This window comes from Myxine glutinosa, chromosome 9, assembly GCF_964187855.1.
Source record: "Myxine glutinosa chromosome 9, kmMyxGlut1.1, whole genome shotgun sequence".
NCBI classification, from domain to species: Eukaryota; Metazoa; Chordata; class Myxini; order Myxiniformes; family Myxinidae; genus Myxine; species Myxine glutinosa.
In genome coordinates, this window is record NC_136269.1 from 113,519,222 (window position 1) to 113,535,623 (window position 16,402).

The following is a 16,402-nucleotide window of genomic DNA, read 5'->3' on the forward strand; positions in this document are numbered from 1 at the left end:
ATAATTAGCATTTGAAAGTTCTAAAATTGTAAAGTGGGCAAAGTGTGAAATAAAAACCTCAATCGATATCTCGCATTTGAAAATTGTAATTTCTATAACTGTAAACTGTGAAATAAAAAGCTCAATCGATATCTAGCATTTAAAAATTATAATTTCTATAACTGTAAACTGTGAAATAAAAACCTCAATCGATATCTAGCATTTGACAATTGTAATTTATATAACGGTAAACTGTGAAATAAAAACCTCAATCGATATCTAGCATTTGACAATTGCAATTGATATAACTGTAAACTGTGAAATAAAAACCTCAATCGATATCTCGCATTTGAAAATTGTAATTTCTATAACTGTAAACTGTGAAATAAAAAGCTCAATCGATATCTCACATTTGAAAATTGTAATTTCTATAACTGTAAACTGTAAAATAAAAAGCTCAATCGATATCTAGCATTTGAAAATTGTAATTTCTTAAACTGTAAACTGTGAAATAAAAACCTCAATCGATATCTAGCATTTGAAAATTGTAATTGATATAACTGTAAACTGTGAAATAAAAACCTCAATCGATATCTAGCATTTGAAAATTGTAATTGATATAACTGTAAACTGTGAAATAAAAACCTCAATCGATATCTAGCATTTGAAAATTGTAATTTCTATAACTGTAAACTGTGAAATAAAAAGCTCAATCGATATCTAGCATTTGAAAATTGTAATTTATATAACTGTAAACTGTATTGTAAACTGTAAATATAGGCCTATATATATGTGGACTCCTCCCATGCTCTTCTTGTCAAAAAAAAGCTGCATGAAAGGCTTCACAAGCTAAGCCCTTTGCTGTTTAAAACTCTTCCCAGTCCCTCCACAGTTGTATTGACATTTACACATCGTACACACATGAGAATCCCAATGCTACACTCCCCTCAGCTTCCGGACAAGTTTAATCGCTCATTGGCGAATCATCAGCGACAGTGCAGACGAACGCGCACCATAGAGGCTCCCAAGCATGTACTACGTGCAAACGTGAAGCAGCAACCTACAATGAAACACAAAGACCCACCCACATCTCTCACATTTGAATGGAGGGAATAACCAATGAGCTCTCAACTAATTAATTGAATAGGCTCCTCCCAGTAGATAAAACAAATGACTAGACTCCTCCCGTGCTCTTCTACATGTGAGAGATGTGGGTGGGTCTTGGTTTTTCATCGTGGGTTGACTGCTTTTTTTGGTTGATTTGCAAATTCAAAGCCATACTGCAAAACTGCAGGTTCATGTTCCGCTTTGTGTTCTAATTTGTGTTCTGCAGTGTTCAAAATACTACATTCAATTGAAATTAAGTAATTAATCGTTCACAAACTGACATCTGTAGACTGTAGGGGAGAGAAATAGACAGACAAAGTGAACCAATTGCTTAATCCTGCTTTTCACTTTGACTGAGGAGCATAATAACAAATGATACAAACGTAGAAGAGGTTCTGCCTATGAAAGGAAGGAGCACCTGCACCCCACAATTCAAAAATAAAAGCATTATTTATTATCACTAGTACACCTGCACACTACGGGGGCGGCAGGGGGAGATATGTTATTATGCTTATTATTATTGGCAATTATTATTTCTATTACTTATGTTAGATCAGATCATTGAAAGGATCAGACCATGCATGACATTATAACATGTTAGATCAGATCATTGAAAGGATCAGAACATGCATGACATTATAACATGTTAGATCAGATCATTGAAAGGATCAGAACATGCATGACATTATAACATGTAAGGTCAGGGCATTTAAAGGTTCAGAACATGCATGATATTTTAACATGTTAGATCATGTCATTGAAAGGATCAGAACATGCATGATATTTTTACATGCTAGATCAGATCATTGAAAGGATCAGACCGTGCATGCCATTATAACATGTTAGATCAGGTGTTACGGTCTGTGATCTTTCTTTTCTTCTTTGAGGTCTTTGAGTTAGACCAAGTGGTTTGGTCCATGGGTATAAAGCCTATGATTCCCTGTGGGGCAGGGGGAGGGGCCAGGAAGGTGATTCAGAGGAGAGGGGCCATTTTGGAAGAGGCCTCATGGTCATGGTGGAGTACCTTTTCATGTGCTTGTAGAGTTGTCAGCGGAAATCTCTCCACCTGCAGGTTGTGCCAGATCAACCCCTGCAGCCACCTCTGTACCTGACCGTTGACTTAGATTAAACTCTTGCTAACGCTGGGCCTGCACTGGGGCCTACTGCTAGGCCAGCATTGGGGTCTACTGCTGGGCCTGCACTGGGGCCTACCACTGGGGCCTACTGCTGGGCCTTCATTGGGGCCTACTGCTGGGTCTGCACTGGGGGCTACCACTCGGCCTGCACTGGGGCCTACTGCTGGGCCTGCCTTGGGGCCTTGCTGGGCCTGCCTTGGGGCCTACTCTTGGACCTGCCTACTCCTACCGTCTCGTGCTGGCCTACTCTGGTTTTTCCCTCTCTTCTCCCTTCTTTGTTTTATGTGTAGGAATAGATTTTGAGTGTGATAACCCATAAATAAAGCCGGTGTGATTGAAGGCTTGGCTTGGTGTGCTTCAGGTCGTAACAAATGTCATTGAAAGGATCAGAACATGCATGACATTATAACATGTTAGATCAGGTCATTGAAAATATATCATTAATATTACGGTACACCATTATCATAAGTTTTGTTATTACCTTTGTAATGAGAAGCGGCTTTGAAAAAAACACCACAGAAAACGCCTTGGAAGTCCACGTTAGCGACAGGAAGGATCGTGTTATTCATCCTTGTGGGGTATATACATTACAGTAGATCTATGATCAGTAGCCTTCAGTGACGTGATAAGCATTGAGTGATGTCCGGATTCCTCCAAATATCTTCGTTTATCTATCTATAATTCCAGCAATCTCTGTGTGTCTGTGTGTCTGTGTGTCTGTGTGTCTGTGTGTCTGTGTGTCTGTGTGTCTGTGTGTCTGTGACCGCTGTTTCTCGACAACCACGGGTCCGATATACTTGAAACTTGCCAGGTATATTGCTGGGGACCCGAGGATGTGCCTTTTCAAGGTTTCATATTAATCGGACAATTACTTACCGAGCTATGTCCAAAAAACGCTTCAACCAATCAGAGAGCAGCGAGCTATCACGTGTGCCGAACGTGGCGATCAGACTCTGCCTCGGACGGCACATTTGACAGCGTATTCATTTATTTCACGTTGGAAAACTATGTTGCCGTTAAACTATGTTTTAAAACGAATTCAAACTGCGATTAAATTAAAACGATTCATCCTAACTGCGATTTGCGAACTTCCGGACAGTGACGACTTATCTTCCGGCAGCCAATCACAGAACGCTCTGTTGCGTAGGCGTGGCCGATGTGAGACGAGCGGAGCTGAGCGCGTTACGAGCTGACCGCCATTACGGTACGTAATTCGATTTCTTATGCGCATTATTTCTCCCAATTCAGTCAGAGCGAAGGGCGGAAGCGAAGAGCGTTGTTTTTTTTGTTTACGGGCGTACGGGCGGGGTAGAGCGTACGGGTAGCGTTTTTTTTTTTTTTTGGCCACGGAACGGGCACCCACGTACGGGCAATGCCCTAGTCTATCTATAATTCCAGTAATCTCTGTCTGTACGTTTGTCTGTGACCGCTGTTTCTCGACAACCACGGGTCCGATATACTTTTAAATTGCCAGGTATATTGCTGGGGACCCGAGGATGTGCCTTTTCAAGGTTTCATATTAATCGGACAATTACTTACCGAGCTATGTCCAAAAAACGATTCAACCAATCAGAGAGCAGCGAACGATCGCGTGTGCCGAACGTGGCGGGCACACTCTGCCTCGGATGGCACATTTGAGAGCGTATTCATTTATTTCACGTTTGCAAACTATGTTGGCGTTAAACTATGTTTTACAACTAATAAAAACGAATTTGCGATTCATTCGCTTTCCTGCGCGTTTGTGCACGCGATGGCGATTTCTTTACCAAACTCCGGAAGCCGTTCGCTTTGGACCAAACCATTGCATGTAAATAGAGGGGGGGGATTGTCACCACTCGCAAGCCGTTCGCTTTGGACCAAACCATTTCATGTAAATAGAGGGGGGGGATATAATTGTAGATATAGATATAGTACGGGCATGCCCTAGTTGTTATAAAAGGCATTAGCGACTGTTTAGAAAGGTAATCAAATGTATTTGTGGTTTATAATATTTTTACTTCTGGTGGAGGCCATTGGGCCGTTGCCCCCACAAAAACACCATAGGCGCATGCGATTTGCACTTCTGGAAGAAGAAGAGCTCTCTTCCGGTCGTTCGATTTGGACTCTTCTCTTCTCGGAAGCTCTTCTGCCTCTTCCCGTTATCCAGCAGAAGAGGCGCGGGCTCTTCGAAGACAAAATGGCCTCACCGATTACTTTGAAAGAACTTTGTCATATATGACACGTTGATATTACAGCTGTATGGCAAGTTTGCTCAACAGGCTTAACTCACTTAATCACGAGTTCTATTTTACTTATTTGTTGTTTTCTTGGTAATTAGTGAGTGATATGGGAGTGATATATACGCCGTTTTCACCCATAATTTCAGTCACGCCGTTTTCACCCATAATTTCAGTCATGCCGTTTTCACCCATAATTTCAGTCACGGAGAAACGCTGCTGGTTATACTTACGCAGCAAAACTTGCAAGTGAAAACACAATCTGGATATTTGCATCAACTTGGGATGTAGTGTCATCTTTGTCTAATTCTTCCATCATGAGCACGAGTAATACATGTTTGGCCGCCATCTTGCTTCTCTTCTGCCTGTTCGGCACAAAGCAATCTTCTGGAAGAGGCTTCTGTCTTCAGAAGAGACCAAATCGCACGCGCCTCATGATAAGCTATTTATAAACGTTGACTCGACGTTTGTTCAAGGAGAAAGAACCCCTTCGGGAGGTGGGATATTAATGGTGTTGTGGTGCTGTGCACACACGACTCGATTGCCAAAAAGGTAGGCCACAACGCGTGGATACAAACGAAAGCACTTTATTACAAGCTCGCTCATCAGCACTGGGCGGGCTCGACCTTCGAGCCCGCATGTATATCCCGAGGCCACGCCTTGCCCCCGGGTGTGGCCGATCGGCCGAAAGGCGGGGAATGTATCTCAGTTACACGCCCGGACGCTCGTGCCCCCCAATGGTGTGCGGAATTATTGATCATTGTGCCCGCCACACGCGCCCCCCCCCCCCCCCCCCAGAATTCCCGCGCACCTGAAGGGTGAGCTTGCGGGGAAGCCGGATGACCCGGCCGAAATGCCCTCTGGCGATGCGTGCAGGGCTGGGGGGTAGCGGGACGGCGGGGCTGGGGGTGCCAGGGGTCTGACCGCCGGGGGGCGGCCTCGACGCGGAGGCAGAGCTGCTTGCGGGGGGTGGTCCAGATCGAGGTGGGCCGGCTTGAGGCGGTCCATGGAGATACGATCCGGGGCACCGCCGATGTCCACGGTAAAATGTTTGTCCCCGGTCTCCAGCACACGGTAGGGCCCGTCGTATGGGGGCCGCAGTGGTGCCCGGTGGGCGTCGTGCCGGACGAAAACGTACTCCGCCGTGCGAAGCTCCGGGGCGACGTGGGAGGACGGGCAACCGTGGTGTGCCGTCGGCACCGGGGCGAACCTCCTGGCAGTCTCCTGCAGGGTGGAGCGCTGTTGCGCCTCGGACCAAGGAGCGGTGGAGTCAGGGATAAATTCGCCCGGCACCCGCAGCGGTTGTCCGAAGACCAGCTCCGCCGAGGACGCGTGCAGGTCATCTTTGGGCGCCGTCCTGAGGCCCAGCAGGACCCAGGGGAGCCTGTCGGCCCAGCTGCTGTCGCGGAGGCTGGCCCGGAGCACGGCCTTCATGGAGTGATGAAAGCGCTCGCACAGGCCGTTGGCCTGGGGGTGGTAGGCCGTGGTGCGGTGCAGTTTGACGCCGAGCCCTTGCGCCACCACTCCCCAGAGCTCCGAAGTGAACTGGGGGCCGCGGTCGGACGAGATGTCCGAGGGGGCACCGAACCGGGCAACCCACGTGGCGATGAAGGCTTGCGCGACGTCAGCCGCAGCCATCGCCGCCAATGGCATGGCCTCCAGCCACCGGGTGGTGCGGTCTACCATGGTGAGGAGGTGGGTGAACCCCCGCGAGGGGGGCAGAGGTCCTACCAAGTCGACGTGGACGTGGTCGAACCGACGCTCGGGCACCGTAAACGGGGCCAAGGGGGCCTGGGTGTGGCGGTGGACCTTTGCGCGCTGGCACGCGAGGCACGTCCTGGCCCAGTCGCGGACGTTCTTTCTGAGGCCATGCCAGACGAACTTCGCCGCGACGAGCTTCTGGGAGGCCTTCGTGCCCAGGTGGGACAGGCCGTGGATGGCATCGAAAACCGGTCACTGCCAGCCAGCGGGCACGATGGGGCGAGGCCGGCCGAGGAAGACGTCGCACAAGAGGGCCGTGCCCGCGACGTCGAACGGCACCTCGGTGACGCGGAGGCCCATGACGGCGGTCCGCAAGGCGTGGACATCGGGGTCGGCGGTCTGGTCCTCCGCCATCCAGGCATAGTCGATCCCGAGATGGACAGCGTGTGCGACGGACCGGGAAAAGCAATCCGCCACCAGGTTGTCTTTACCCGCGACGTGACGGATGTCTGTCGTGCACTCGGACACGGCAGAGAGGTGACGTTGCTGCCGGGCCAACCATGGCTCAGCGCCCTTGGCCATCGCGAACACAAGGCGCTTGTGATCGACGAAAGCCGGGAACGGGCGGCCCTCGAGCAGATGGCGGAAGTGTCGGACCGCCAGGTGGAGCCCGAGCAGCTCGCGGTCGAAGGTGCTGTAGCGGCGTTCGTGCGGGCGAAGCTGCCGGCTAAAAAACGCCAACGGCTGCCAAGCACCACGCACCCACTGCTCGTGCACCGCGCCCACCGCGTAGTCCGACGCGTCGGTGGTGAGGGCGATTGGTGCATCGGGCGCCGGGTGCGCCAGCATGGTGGTGATGGCCAAGGCCAGCTTTGCGCCCGCAAACGCCACGGCCATTGGCTCCGTCCAGGTGGTCACCTTTGCCCGGCTTCCCCCGGAGGGCCTCGTGCAGGGGGCGCAGGAGCTGGGCGACGCGGGGCACGAAGCGGTGGTAAAAATTCACCATGTCCAGGAATTCCTGGAGCCCCTTGATCATGCGGGGGCGCGGGAAACTCCTGACGGCCTCCACCTTGGCCGGTAAAGGGATGGCCCCGTGCCTGGTGATGCGGTGCCCCAAGAAGTCAATGGCGGTGACGCCGAAACGGCACTTCGCGGGGTTGATGATCAGGCCATGCTGGCCCAGGCGTTCGAAGAGCATGCGGAGGTGGAGCAGGTGCTCCTCCCGGTATGCGCTCGCGACTAGGATGTCGTCCAGGTAGACGTAGATGAAAGGTAAGTCACGCAAGACGCTGTCCATGAGCCGCTGGAACGCCTGGGCCGCATTCTTCAACCCAAAAGGCATCCACAGGAAGTCAAAGAGGCCGAAAGGGGTGATGACGGCCGTCTTTGGGACATCGTCCGGTTGTACGGGGACCTGGTGGTAGCCCCGGATGAGGTCCACCTTGGAGAAAACGGTCGTGTTTGCCAACCGGGCAGAAAAATCTTGAATATGCGGGACCGGGTAACGGTCGGGGATGGTGGCATTGTTGAGCCGGCGGTAGTCATCGCACGGCCGCCATCCGCCGCCGGGCTTGGGCACTATGTGCAGAGGAGAGGCCCATGCGCTGTTGGAGCACCGTACGATGCCCAGCCATTCCAGCGTGGCGAACTCCGCTTTCGCCACGGCGAGCTTCGTGGGGTCGAGGCGGTGCGCCCGGGCGTAGACCGTGGGCCGACGGTGGGGATATGGTGCTCCACCCCGTGTTTGACGGCCACCGCTGAAAAGGTGGGCCTCGTGAGTGCCGGGAAACTGGCGAGGAGGCGGGTAAACTCGTCCGCTGCCGGAAGCGTACAGACTAACCTCGCTGGGACGGAACCACTCAGCAAGCCGCTTGGCAAGCCGCTCGGTGAGCCGCTCAGCGAGCTGCTCAACGAGCCGCTCAGCGAACAAGCGAGCGAGCTGAAGGTTTCGGCCTGGACGAGACGTCGACACTTAACGTCCACCAACAGCCCATGCGCACAAAGGAAGTCCGCACCGAGCAGGGCCATTGGCACGCTGGCGGTGACGAACGACCATTGGAAGCGCTGCCCTCCGAACCGCAGTGAGAGGCAACGCTTCCCGAATGTGCAGATGGGTGTTCCGTTGGCGGCAAGCAAAGCGGGGCCCGACCCGTGGCTTGCTTGTCGGACGCGGAGGCAGGGAGGACGCTTACCTGCGCTCCCGTGTCGCACAGAAAACGACGACCAGACGATGTGTCCATGATTAACAGGAGGCTGCCGGAATGGCCGACGCTCATGTCCGCAAGTGAGCGCCGGCCCGGTCGTTTCCTGACCCGTCAAAAGAACACGGCGGGCGGCACGTCCTAGCCTTGCGGCCGAACCTGGCGTGATAGTAACACAAGGTTTGCAGCGGTGGCGGCCGCGTCGGCCGTGCCGGCGGCGGTGGTGGTGGCGGTGGTGGTGGCGGCGGCGGTAGTGGGCGGGGCGTAGCAGCGGCCACGAAGGAAGCTGGGGTCGCTGTAGCCTCCGTACTGGGATCCACTACGGCAGCACCGTAAACCGACCGCGTGTCGCAGGCCGCGAAAAATTTGTCGGCTTCTCCGGCCAGGGCGTGGGCTTCCGTTGTTTTTGAACCGGCCAGCGCGAGGCGCACCTGTACAGGTAGCTGGTGGAGGAAAAGTGCTCGGAAGAGGAAATCCGGCGCTGGTCTCCGAGAAGGGACAGCATAAAATCCATCCGAACGGACGGTCGCGTGTCGCCGAGGGCGGGAAGGTCCAGGAGGCGGTCGGCGCGTTCGACCTCTGTGAGCCCGAACGTGGCGAGGAGGAGACGGTTGAGCGCCGCGTACTTGTGGTCGCCCGGCGGGTGCCGAAGCATGGACACGACGTGGGCGGCAGTGCCGGGCCCGAGGGCGGCGACCACGTGGTAGTACATGGTCTCGTCCGCCATGATGCCCCGGAGTTGGAATTGAGCTTCGGCCTGCACAAACCAAACGTCGTCTTGAGCTTCCCAGAACTCCGGGAGTTTGATGGCGACGGCGTTGATAGCCATGGCGCGTTCGGGGGTCAGCGACGGCTGAACCAGTCGGGGTCACCAGTGTGGTGCTGTGCACACACGACTCGATTGCCAAAAAGGTAGGCCACAACGCGTGGATACAAACGAAAGCACTTTATTACAAGCTCGCTCATCAGCACTGGGCGGGCTCGATCTTCGAGCCCGCATATATATCCCGAGGCCACGCCTTGCCCCCGGGCGTGGCCGATCGGCCGAAAGGCGGGGCATGTATCTCAGTTCCACGCCCGGACACTCGTGCCACCCACTGATGCGCGGAATTATTGATCATTGTGCCTGCCACAGTGTTAATATTGTTTTGTAATAATATTAATATTATACTATTGTTGTTAGTTTTGTTATAAGAAGGGGCCTTGGAAAAACGCCACGATAAAGCTAACTTTATATGGATATACACCTCAACATGCAACCCCATTCACAGCAAATGCGTGGAAAAACTGCTCGGGGGAGAAAACCCCCTTGGGGAGGAGGGCAAATGAATGCACTACATACATCCTTCATTATGTAACCCTTCATCATTCTGTCAAGTTTGGTTGAGATTGGATAAGTAACGACGGAATGTTTTGCGTTCAAAAATTCCACAGACAGACGGACACCAAATGGCGTATTTTAGTATGATGATGATGATGATTATCATGATTGTAGTGATGTTCATGATTGTAGTGAAGGAGGTTAAGCTATACAGGTGTTTATTATGTTAATCAAGATCTCAAACAGTAATTGAATGCCCTTTGTGTGTTTGTTTATAGCTGCAGATATTCCACATTGCCTGTACATGCGCTTGGAGCTCGGGTCAGATGCTGATGTGATGAAAGCGACATCAAACCACGTGTGCATGGAGTATGATGTACCTGGAGCTGTATGCTCTAACATGCATGTTGCCAATGTTGTTGTCCCCAGCAAGCCAAATGTATCGACCAAAATCGCCTCCTTGACACACTTCCAATTCCAGGTTGGTCTCCAAAGCATTTTTTTTTTTCATTGTGTATACAATCCTTGTATTACTATGCATTTGTCTGGCATTTATTCGCATCATATGATAGTTGTTTCATCTAAGTTCGAATAACATTCACAAAAAAACAAGAATTCCAGCCCTATGTGTTTCTTGTCTAATATATAAAGAAGAAAGTTTGTTTATTTGCAAAATCGAAGATTTTTCAAGTATATTAGTTGGTCTTGTGTGTTATTCTGTCTTTGTCTGTCTGTTTGTCTATTTGTCTGTCAATTACCTATAGGTCACAATTATAAACCGATCTTCACGAAACTTCATCAGATAGTAGAGTTGGTCATAAGGAAGAAGCTTATTGATTTTGAGGTCAAAGGTCGTCTTGAGGTCAAATTTCTAAAATTGTCATTTTTCATCCGATTGACTTGAAAATTGAACAGCATTTGCACAGTGCATCGCTAAATTGGAGAACCAACTATTGTTGAGGTCAAAAGGTCAAAGGTTAACTCCAGGTCAAACTTCCAAAACCATAAATTTTCATTTGAAAAATCGTTACTTTTCATCCGATTGACCCGAACTTTGATTAAGATTGATCGTCAATTTTAATCGTAATGAAATGGTCAATATGACGTATCCATGGCAACTTTTCTGGGGGGAGGGGTGGATTTTGCAAATATCGTGCTCTGCATGATGTATTCTTGTTTTTTTGTTTGTTTGTTTATGCATTTGAACCCTGCAGGAACCAGTGCAACTAAACTTTGCATGGCCGCCTCTTTCATCCAGAGAAAGGTCGAGGACTATGTTTGGATAAAAAAATTGACCCCATATATAACCACAATTAGCCTCCATAACTTGATTGGGTATTGTGCTTACACACTGCCTGGGGTCTCCCCCCCCCCCCCCCCCCTCCTCTCCCCCTGGAAGAGCTTGGGTAATATGTATTGTGAAGATTGTATGTTGAGGTTGTAGTGATCTGTTGTCAACAACACAAATTTAATTACCAGTGTTTTTTACATGTGCCTGCTATTAAAAAATATTACTTTACACAGGTTTATTATAACACCTCTCTGTTCAGGCCTCAGGTAAGTATGTTGCTTATACACGATCGAGTGTTGTAATATGTTTTGTGAAGATCCTATGTTGAGGTTGTCCTGATTTGTTGTTAAGAACACAAATTTAATTTTTATAGTACTGTACTTCATTGAATTTCCCCTGGTAATGCCGGGTGCTTCAGCTAGTTAATAATACAAGTACAGATACATTCAAAGTACACCACCCCCATGCCAAATAATTAAATATCCTCCAGCGTGGCATTGCAGCTCATAGAGACTGTATTGGGTGGGAGAGGTGCACAATATTTGATTGATTAATTGCATAATTAAAATAAATAAAAGATTGTCATAAAATATTTTCTTAATCAATTGGCTAATATCATAACTAAACCACTAGTGCTTCATTCGAAGATGTAACATTTAGAAATTTAATTAAATAAGTCATTAATTAAATAATTAAATAATTAATTTATTAATCAATAAACAATTAATCGATCAATTGATTAATCAATAAATCAAAAATACCCTTTACAGACAAATCACTTGGTCATTGGAATGTCCAATTATCAGCTTCTTAGCTCAAAAGGTGCTTGAGATATTGGCCAGATGAGAAAGAAAATAAATAAATGATTAATAATGAAAATAAAGAAATAATAATCATAATTTAAAAAAATAATTAATCAATTGGCTCATAGAACACATAAACCACCACCATTTCATCCAAATCTGTAACTAATAAAATTAAAAATTAGTCATTAATCGAATAATTAAATAATTAATCGATTAATCAATTAATTTATTAATCAAAAATATCCTTTACAGCCAAATGACTTGGTCATTGTCATGTCCAAATATCAGCTTCCTAACTCAAAAGGTGCCTGAGATAATGGCCAGAAGAGAAAGGAAATGTATAAGTACTTAATTATTCGCTAATAATTAAATAACTAATCAATTAATTGATTAATCAAAAAACCAAAAATACTGATTTTGACAAAGTACTTGCTCACTATTGTGCCGAAATTTCAGCTTCCTAGCTCAAAGGATGGCTGAGATATCGCCCGGAAAACCAAGAAAACAAACAAGAAAGCAAGAAAACAGTGAAAACTGAGTATTCCCTTTCAGCGTGCGTCATTGCCGAGCCCCCTCGGTGCCCGGCAATGATGTTATGCAACGCCTGGAGATGGCATAGGAAAGGTGCGGTGCACAATATGTAAACTAATACCATATGTCTACAAGCAAATCTGTTTTTGCCTATACGCTTTTACCGCCTTGGCTTCTCCTCAACAAGTTTGGCAGAACTAAAGAATAACTCTCAAAAATCAGCCAGACAAGTCTCCTGTAGCAGTGGGGATATCATTTGTAGACTAGCCCATTATGAGAATCATTGCATCAATGCCAAATCGTCATCAAACATAAAAATATCAGCACGTGTAAATGTCATGCACAATCATCATTTAGAAAGCTCACATTACAATACACAAAGGTTCGGTAGGGCTTAGTTTATGTAAATTTGCTGATGACAGCAAGTGAGGAGGAAAGTCAATTACCACGAGGAAGATATCGCCGCATTACATTACCATAAACCAGTACCCAAAAGGGGCCGTGTGCAATGATTACATGGATTTCCACAAGTTCACATTAACACCAGTCCTGGACAGCACTGTTTCTGCCTTGGGTGCTTTATCAGGACATAAAGGCAGGTTCAGGATTGTCTCTATTGTTTTAGGAGTGACTGTTATAGGTGTATTGATTCAGTGTAATCTCTCCGCTTATATACTTATGACTCGATATGGAACGAATTATTATTATATACAGACTTGGCATTTAATATGGAATATTTTTTTTTTCTTGACTTGGGTTTACTTTCTTAACTTTGTATATCAATCTGGTGAGTTTCTTTTACACTTTGGTGATTTATTTGTTAAAAGAACCATGTCACTGATTGTCTGTCGCAGCAAGAAGTCAACAACAGGATTATATCACAGGTGGCGTGGCAAAATGTACGGACAGGTGCATTTGATGATTGGCTTCACAGTCGGGTATACAAAGGTTGTTGCGTTCTGTATTAGTGGAAAACAACTGCTGCACATCTCCAAAAGTTATTGCCGCTTCCTCTGGAGATGGTCCGTCAACTCGACAATGCTGTTTGTCATGGAGTGGTGGCTTTACGAAATTACGGCATGAAACAGCGTGCTATTGCTTGGCAGTATGGCACCACTCAAGGTCAGGTGTCAAAGATCCTGAAACGAAATGCTCAGAGGGGTGTCCCTACTCCAATACCCAGGCCAGGACGTCCCCGCAGAACCACAAGGAGGGATGATCGCCAGCTGCACCGGTTAGTCCGCAATGGCCGTGCCAAGTCAGCTAATCGGCTTAGGGCTGAGTGGCAGCAACTGACAAATGTGCCTGTATCCAGAAGGCTAGTCAACCAACGACTGGTTCAAGCAGGCTATCGTGCCAGGCGTCCCCTGAGAAAGCCACGCCGGACCAGACAACACCGCCAGCGCCGATTGCAGTGGGCCAGAGAGAACTGTCAATGGCAGCCAGGACAATGGAATCACGTGATCTTCAGTGACGAGTCTAGATTTCTGGTCTATCGTCAAGATGGCCACGTCCGAGTGCGCAGACAAGTGCATGAATCCTACAACAAAGATTGCATAGTGCCAAGAGTCCAAGCTGGAGGTGGTGGGGTGACCGTTTGGGCTGCTTTTCATGCAGGGGGCAAAACTGACCTGGTTGTTCTGAATGGAAACCTGAACCAGTTCAAGTAAAGGGCCATTCTGGAAGAAACATTGCTTCCATTTGCTCGTGCAGCCTTTCGAGGAAACTTTGCCTTCCAAGATGACAATGCACAGCCTCATTGTATTCGCATGATCCAACACTTTCTTGCTGACCGTGGTGTAGAGCATATGGAGTGGCCTGCCATGTCCCAGGATATGAATCCGATGGAGAACTTGTGGGCAGAATTAACGTGTCAAATCGACCACTTGCACCAGCAGCCGACCTCTGTGCGTGAATTGCAGCAGGCTATTGTCACTGCATGGCAAGCGATTCCTGTCCAAACCTTGGCAAATCTCGTGAACAGTATGCCTCAACGTGTACGTGCTCTCCTGAATGCTTGTGGGGGTTACACGAAGTACTGAACTGTAATTTTAATGTCCGTAATCCCAGGCGTAATTTAGCTTTTGTTTTTGTTAAAAAAAAAATTGGCTAATGTGCAAAATAAAGAGATACTTCTGGAAAACGTACAGAAGTTTAACACAGTACTGTCCATGAATTGGGTTCGATATCAGTTTACATCACTTTCAAGGATCAATTTATTTGTTTCGAAATGTCAAATGTGGTTTTTGTTTCTTTTAAAGGTCACATTAACAAAAGCTAGAATAATTTCAACATAATTCCAATGAACTTTTGCTTCTAAGACATCTTGAAAAGTAAGTTCACCCCCACAAAAAAAATTATCCATATTAAATGCCAAGTCTGTGTATATATATATATATATATATATATATATATATATATACAGTATATATATATATATATATATATATATATATATATATATATATATATATATATATATATATTATATGTATATATATATATATATATATATATATATATATATATATATATATATATATATATATGTATGTATATATATATATATATATATATATATATATATATATATATATATATATATATATATATATATATATATATATATATATATATATATATATGATTTGCTAATGTTTGTAACGACAAAATGTTTATTCTAAAATTAAAATTTGAGATGATTATAAAGGTGAAGTGTTATAATATTGTAGTTTGAATTTAAGCCTAATGGAAAGATCATGAGATCTTGGGAAATTTCTGGTACTTCCAGATTTTGAATCATCCAGTGTTAACGAGCAATTTCTAGTGGTTTCTGGCAGTAAAACCACCTCGTAATATGGGACTTTCAAAATAAAGTAATGTCTCAGAATGCTCAGCACGCATGCACAGAAACCTCTCAAAATAGCAATCTTTGGGAAATGTGAACTTCGATCATGCGTGCGTGATAAGGATTATTTCTAAAATAAAGTTTCGGGAAAAAAAAAAGTTTCCAAAAGAAGCCGAAAATACTTGGAAAGTACATGAGAGAGGTGTTAGCCTCTACACCATGAAACAGTTTGAGGAAGACACTGTATCTGGTTTGGGTGCTTCTGAGCACTAATGGGAAGGACACATCTGGGGCTTGTGAATGCACATTGCACAGGGTAAGTGTAAAATCAAATTTTAAAATAATATCTTCTACAGAGTGGCCACAAAGTCCCTATGCATGCAGTTAGATTTAGTTAGAATGTATCTGTATGCTCCCCTCCATTCTCCGCACAAATTAGTATTTTTCTTCATATTCTTCTGTACATCTACTACTGTACAATTTGGGAATGTTAGGGAATTCAATCCCGGACGAGAATGTTGGGTAATTCAATCCCGGACGACGAGCCCCCAATTTCTCTTATATGTTACCTCCCCAAACCCCGGTTACGGTGCCCCTCAGTGTCTCGAGAGGGAACGCGGCAGAAAGATTTGTTATTTTGAGTGTTCTAATAAATCATGATAAATCGACACCTATGCAATTGTGTAGAACAAAACAAGTAATTGTATTCAGAACTCTCACATACACAATACTAACACTCTTGAAGAGAATACCATTAAAATATCACTTGCATCAAATGAACAATATATATATGATCGTACCATCATTCACCAATGCTCTCAAAGCAATAAACTCACGATACGCCAAACATGAGTGGAATACAACATCCCCCCAAAGTCCGTGCACGAATCTCCACGTGGAGTGAAGGTCGAAGTCGTGCAGAATGGCAAGAACAATAAGCAGGTATCTACACGGTTGCTGACAAGGAGTACTGAGGTGGAAGGTCGGGCAGCTGGTGGAACGGGGTAACAATACCCCAAAATAACTATTAAGCCCATATGGAAACCAACAGCGCTCCACACGGTGATGTTGATATGGGGATTTTTTTTTTTTTTTTTTTTTTTTTTTTTTTGGATACTGAATCGAGGCTAGTGAAAGAGCTAACATTTATTTCACAAACAAATCAACCAGACAAACAAAACACACAAAAAGAGGGAGCGGAAGACAAGATGGGGAGAGAAGGGGAAGCACACAACCACAACATTTGAGAGCAGGGAGAAGTGTGG

General features: G+C 46.5%; 2 protein-coding genes across 4 annotated transcripts in view; both read left to right on the forward strand.

Annotated features, from left to right (window-relative positions):
* LOC144893659 (uncharacterized) overlaps positions 1-16,402 on the forward strand; it is a 1,045,304-nt gene that overhangs the window by 741,238 nt on the left and 287,664 nt on the right. The gene's annotated exons all lie outside the window — the stretch shown is intronic.
* Positions 1-16,402, forward strand: part of LOC137435071 (stonin-2-like) — a 60,775-nt gene that overhangs the window by 40,337 nt on the left and 4,036 nt on the right. For all 3 annotated transcript variants that reach the window (XM_068128482.2, XM_068128478.2, XM_078784699.1), the window contains exon 3: positions 9,940-10,142. In XM_068128482.2, the coding sequence (XP_067984583.2) occupies positions 9,940-10,142 (203 nt within the window). The remainder of the gene's footprint in view (positions 1-9,939; positions 10,143-16,402) is intronic.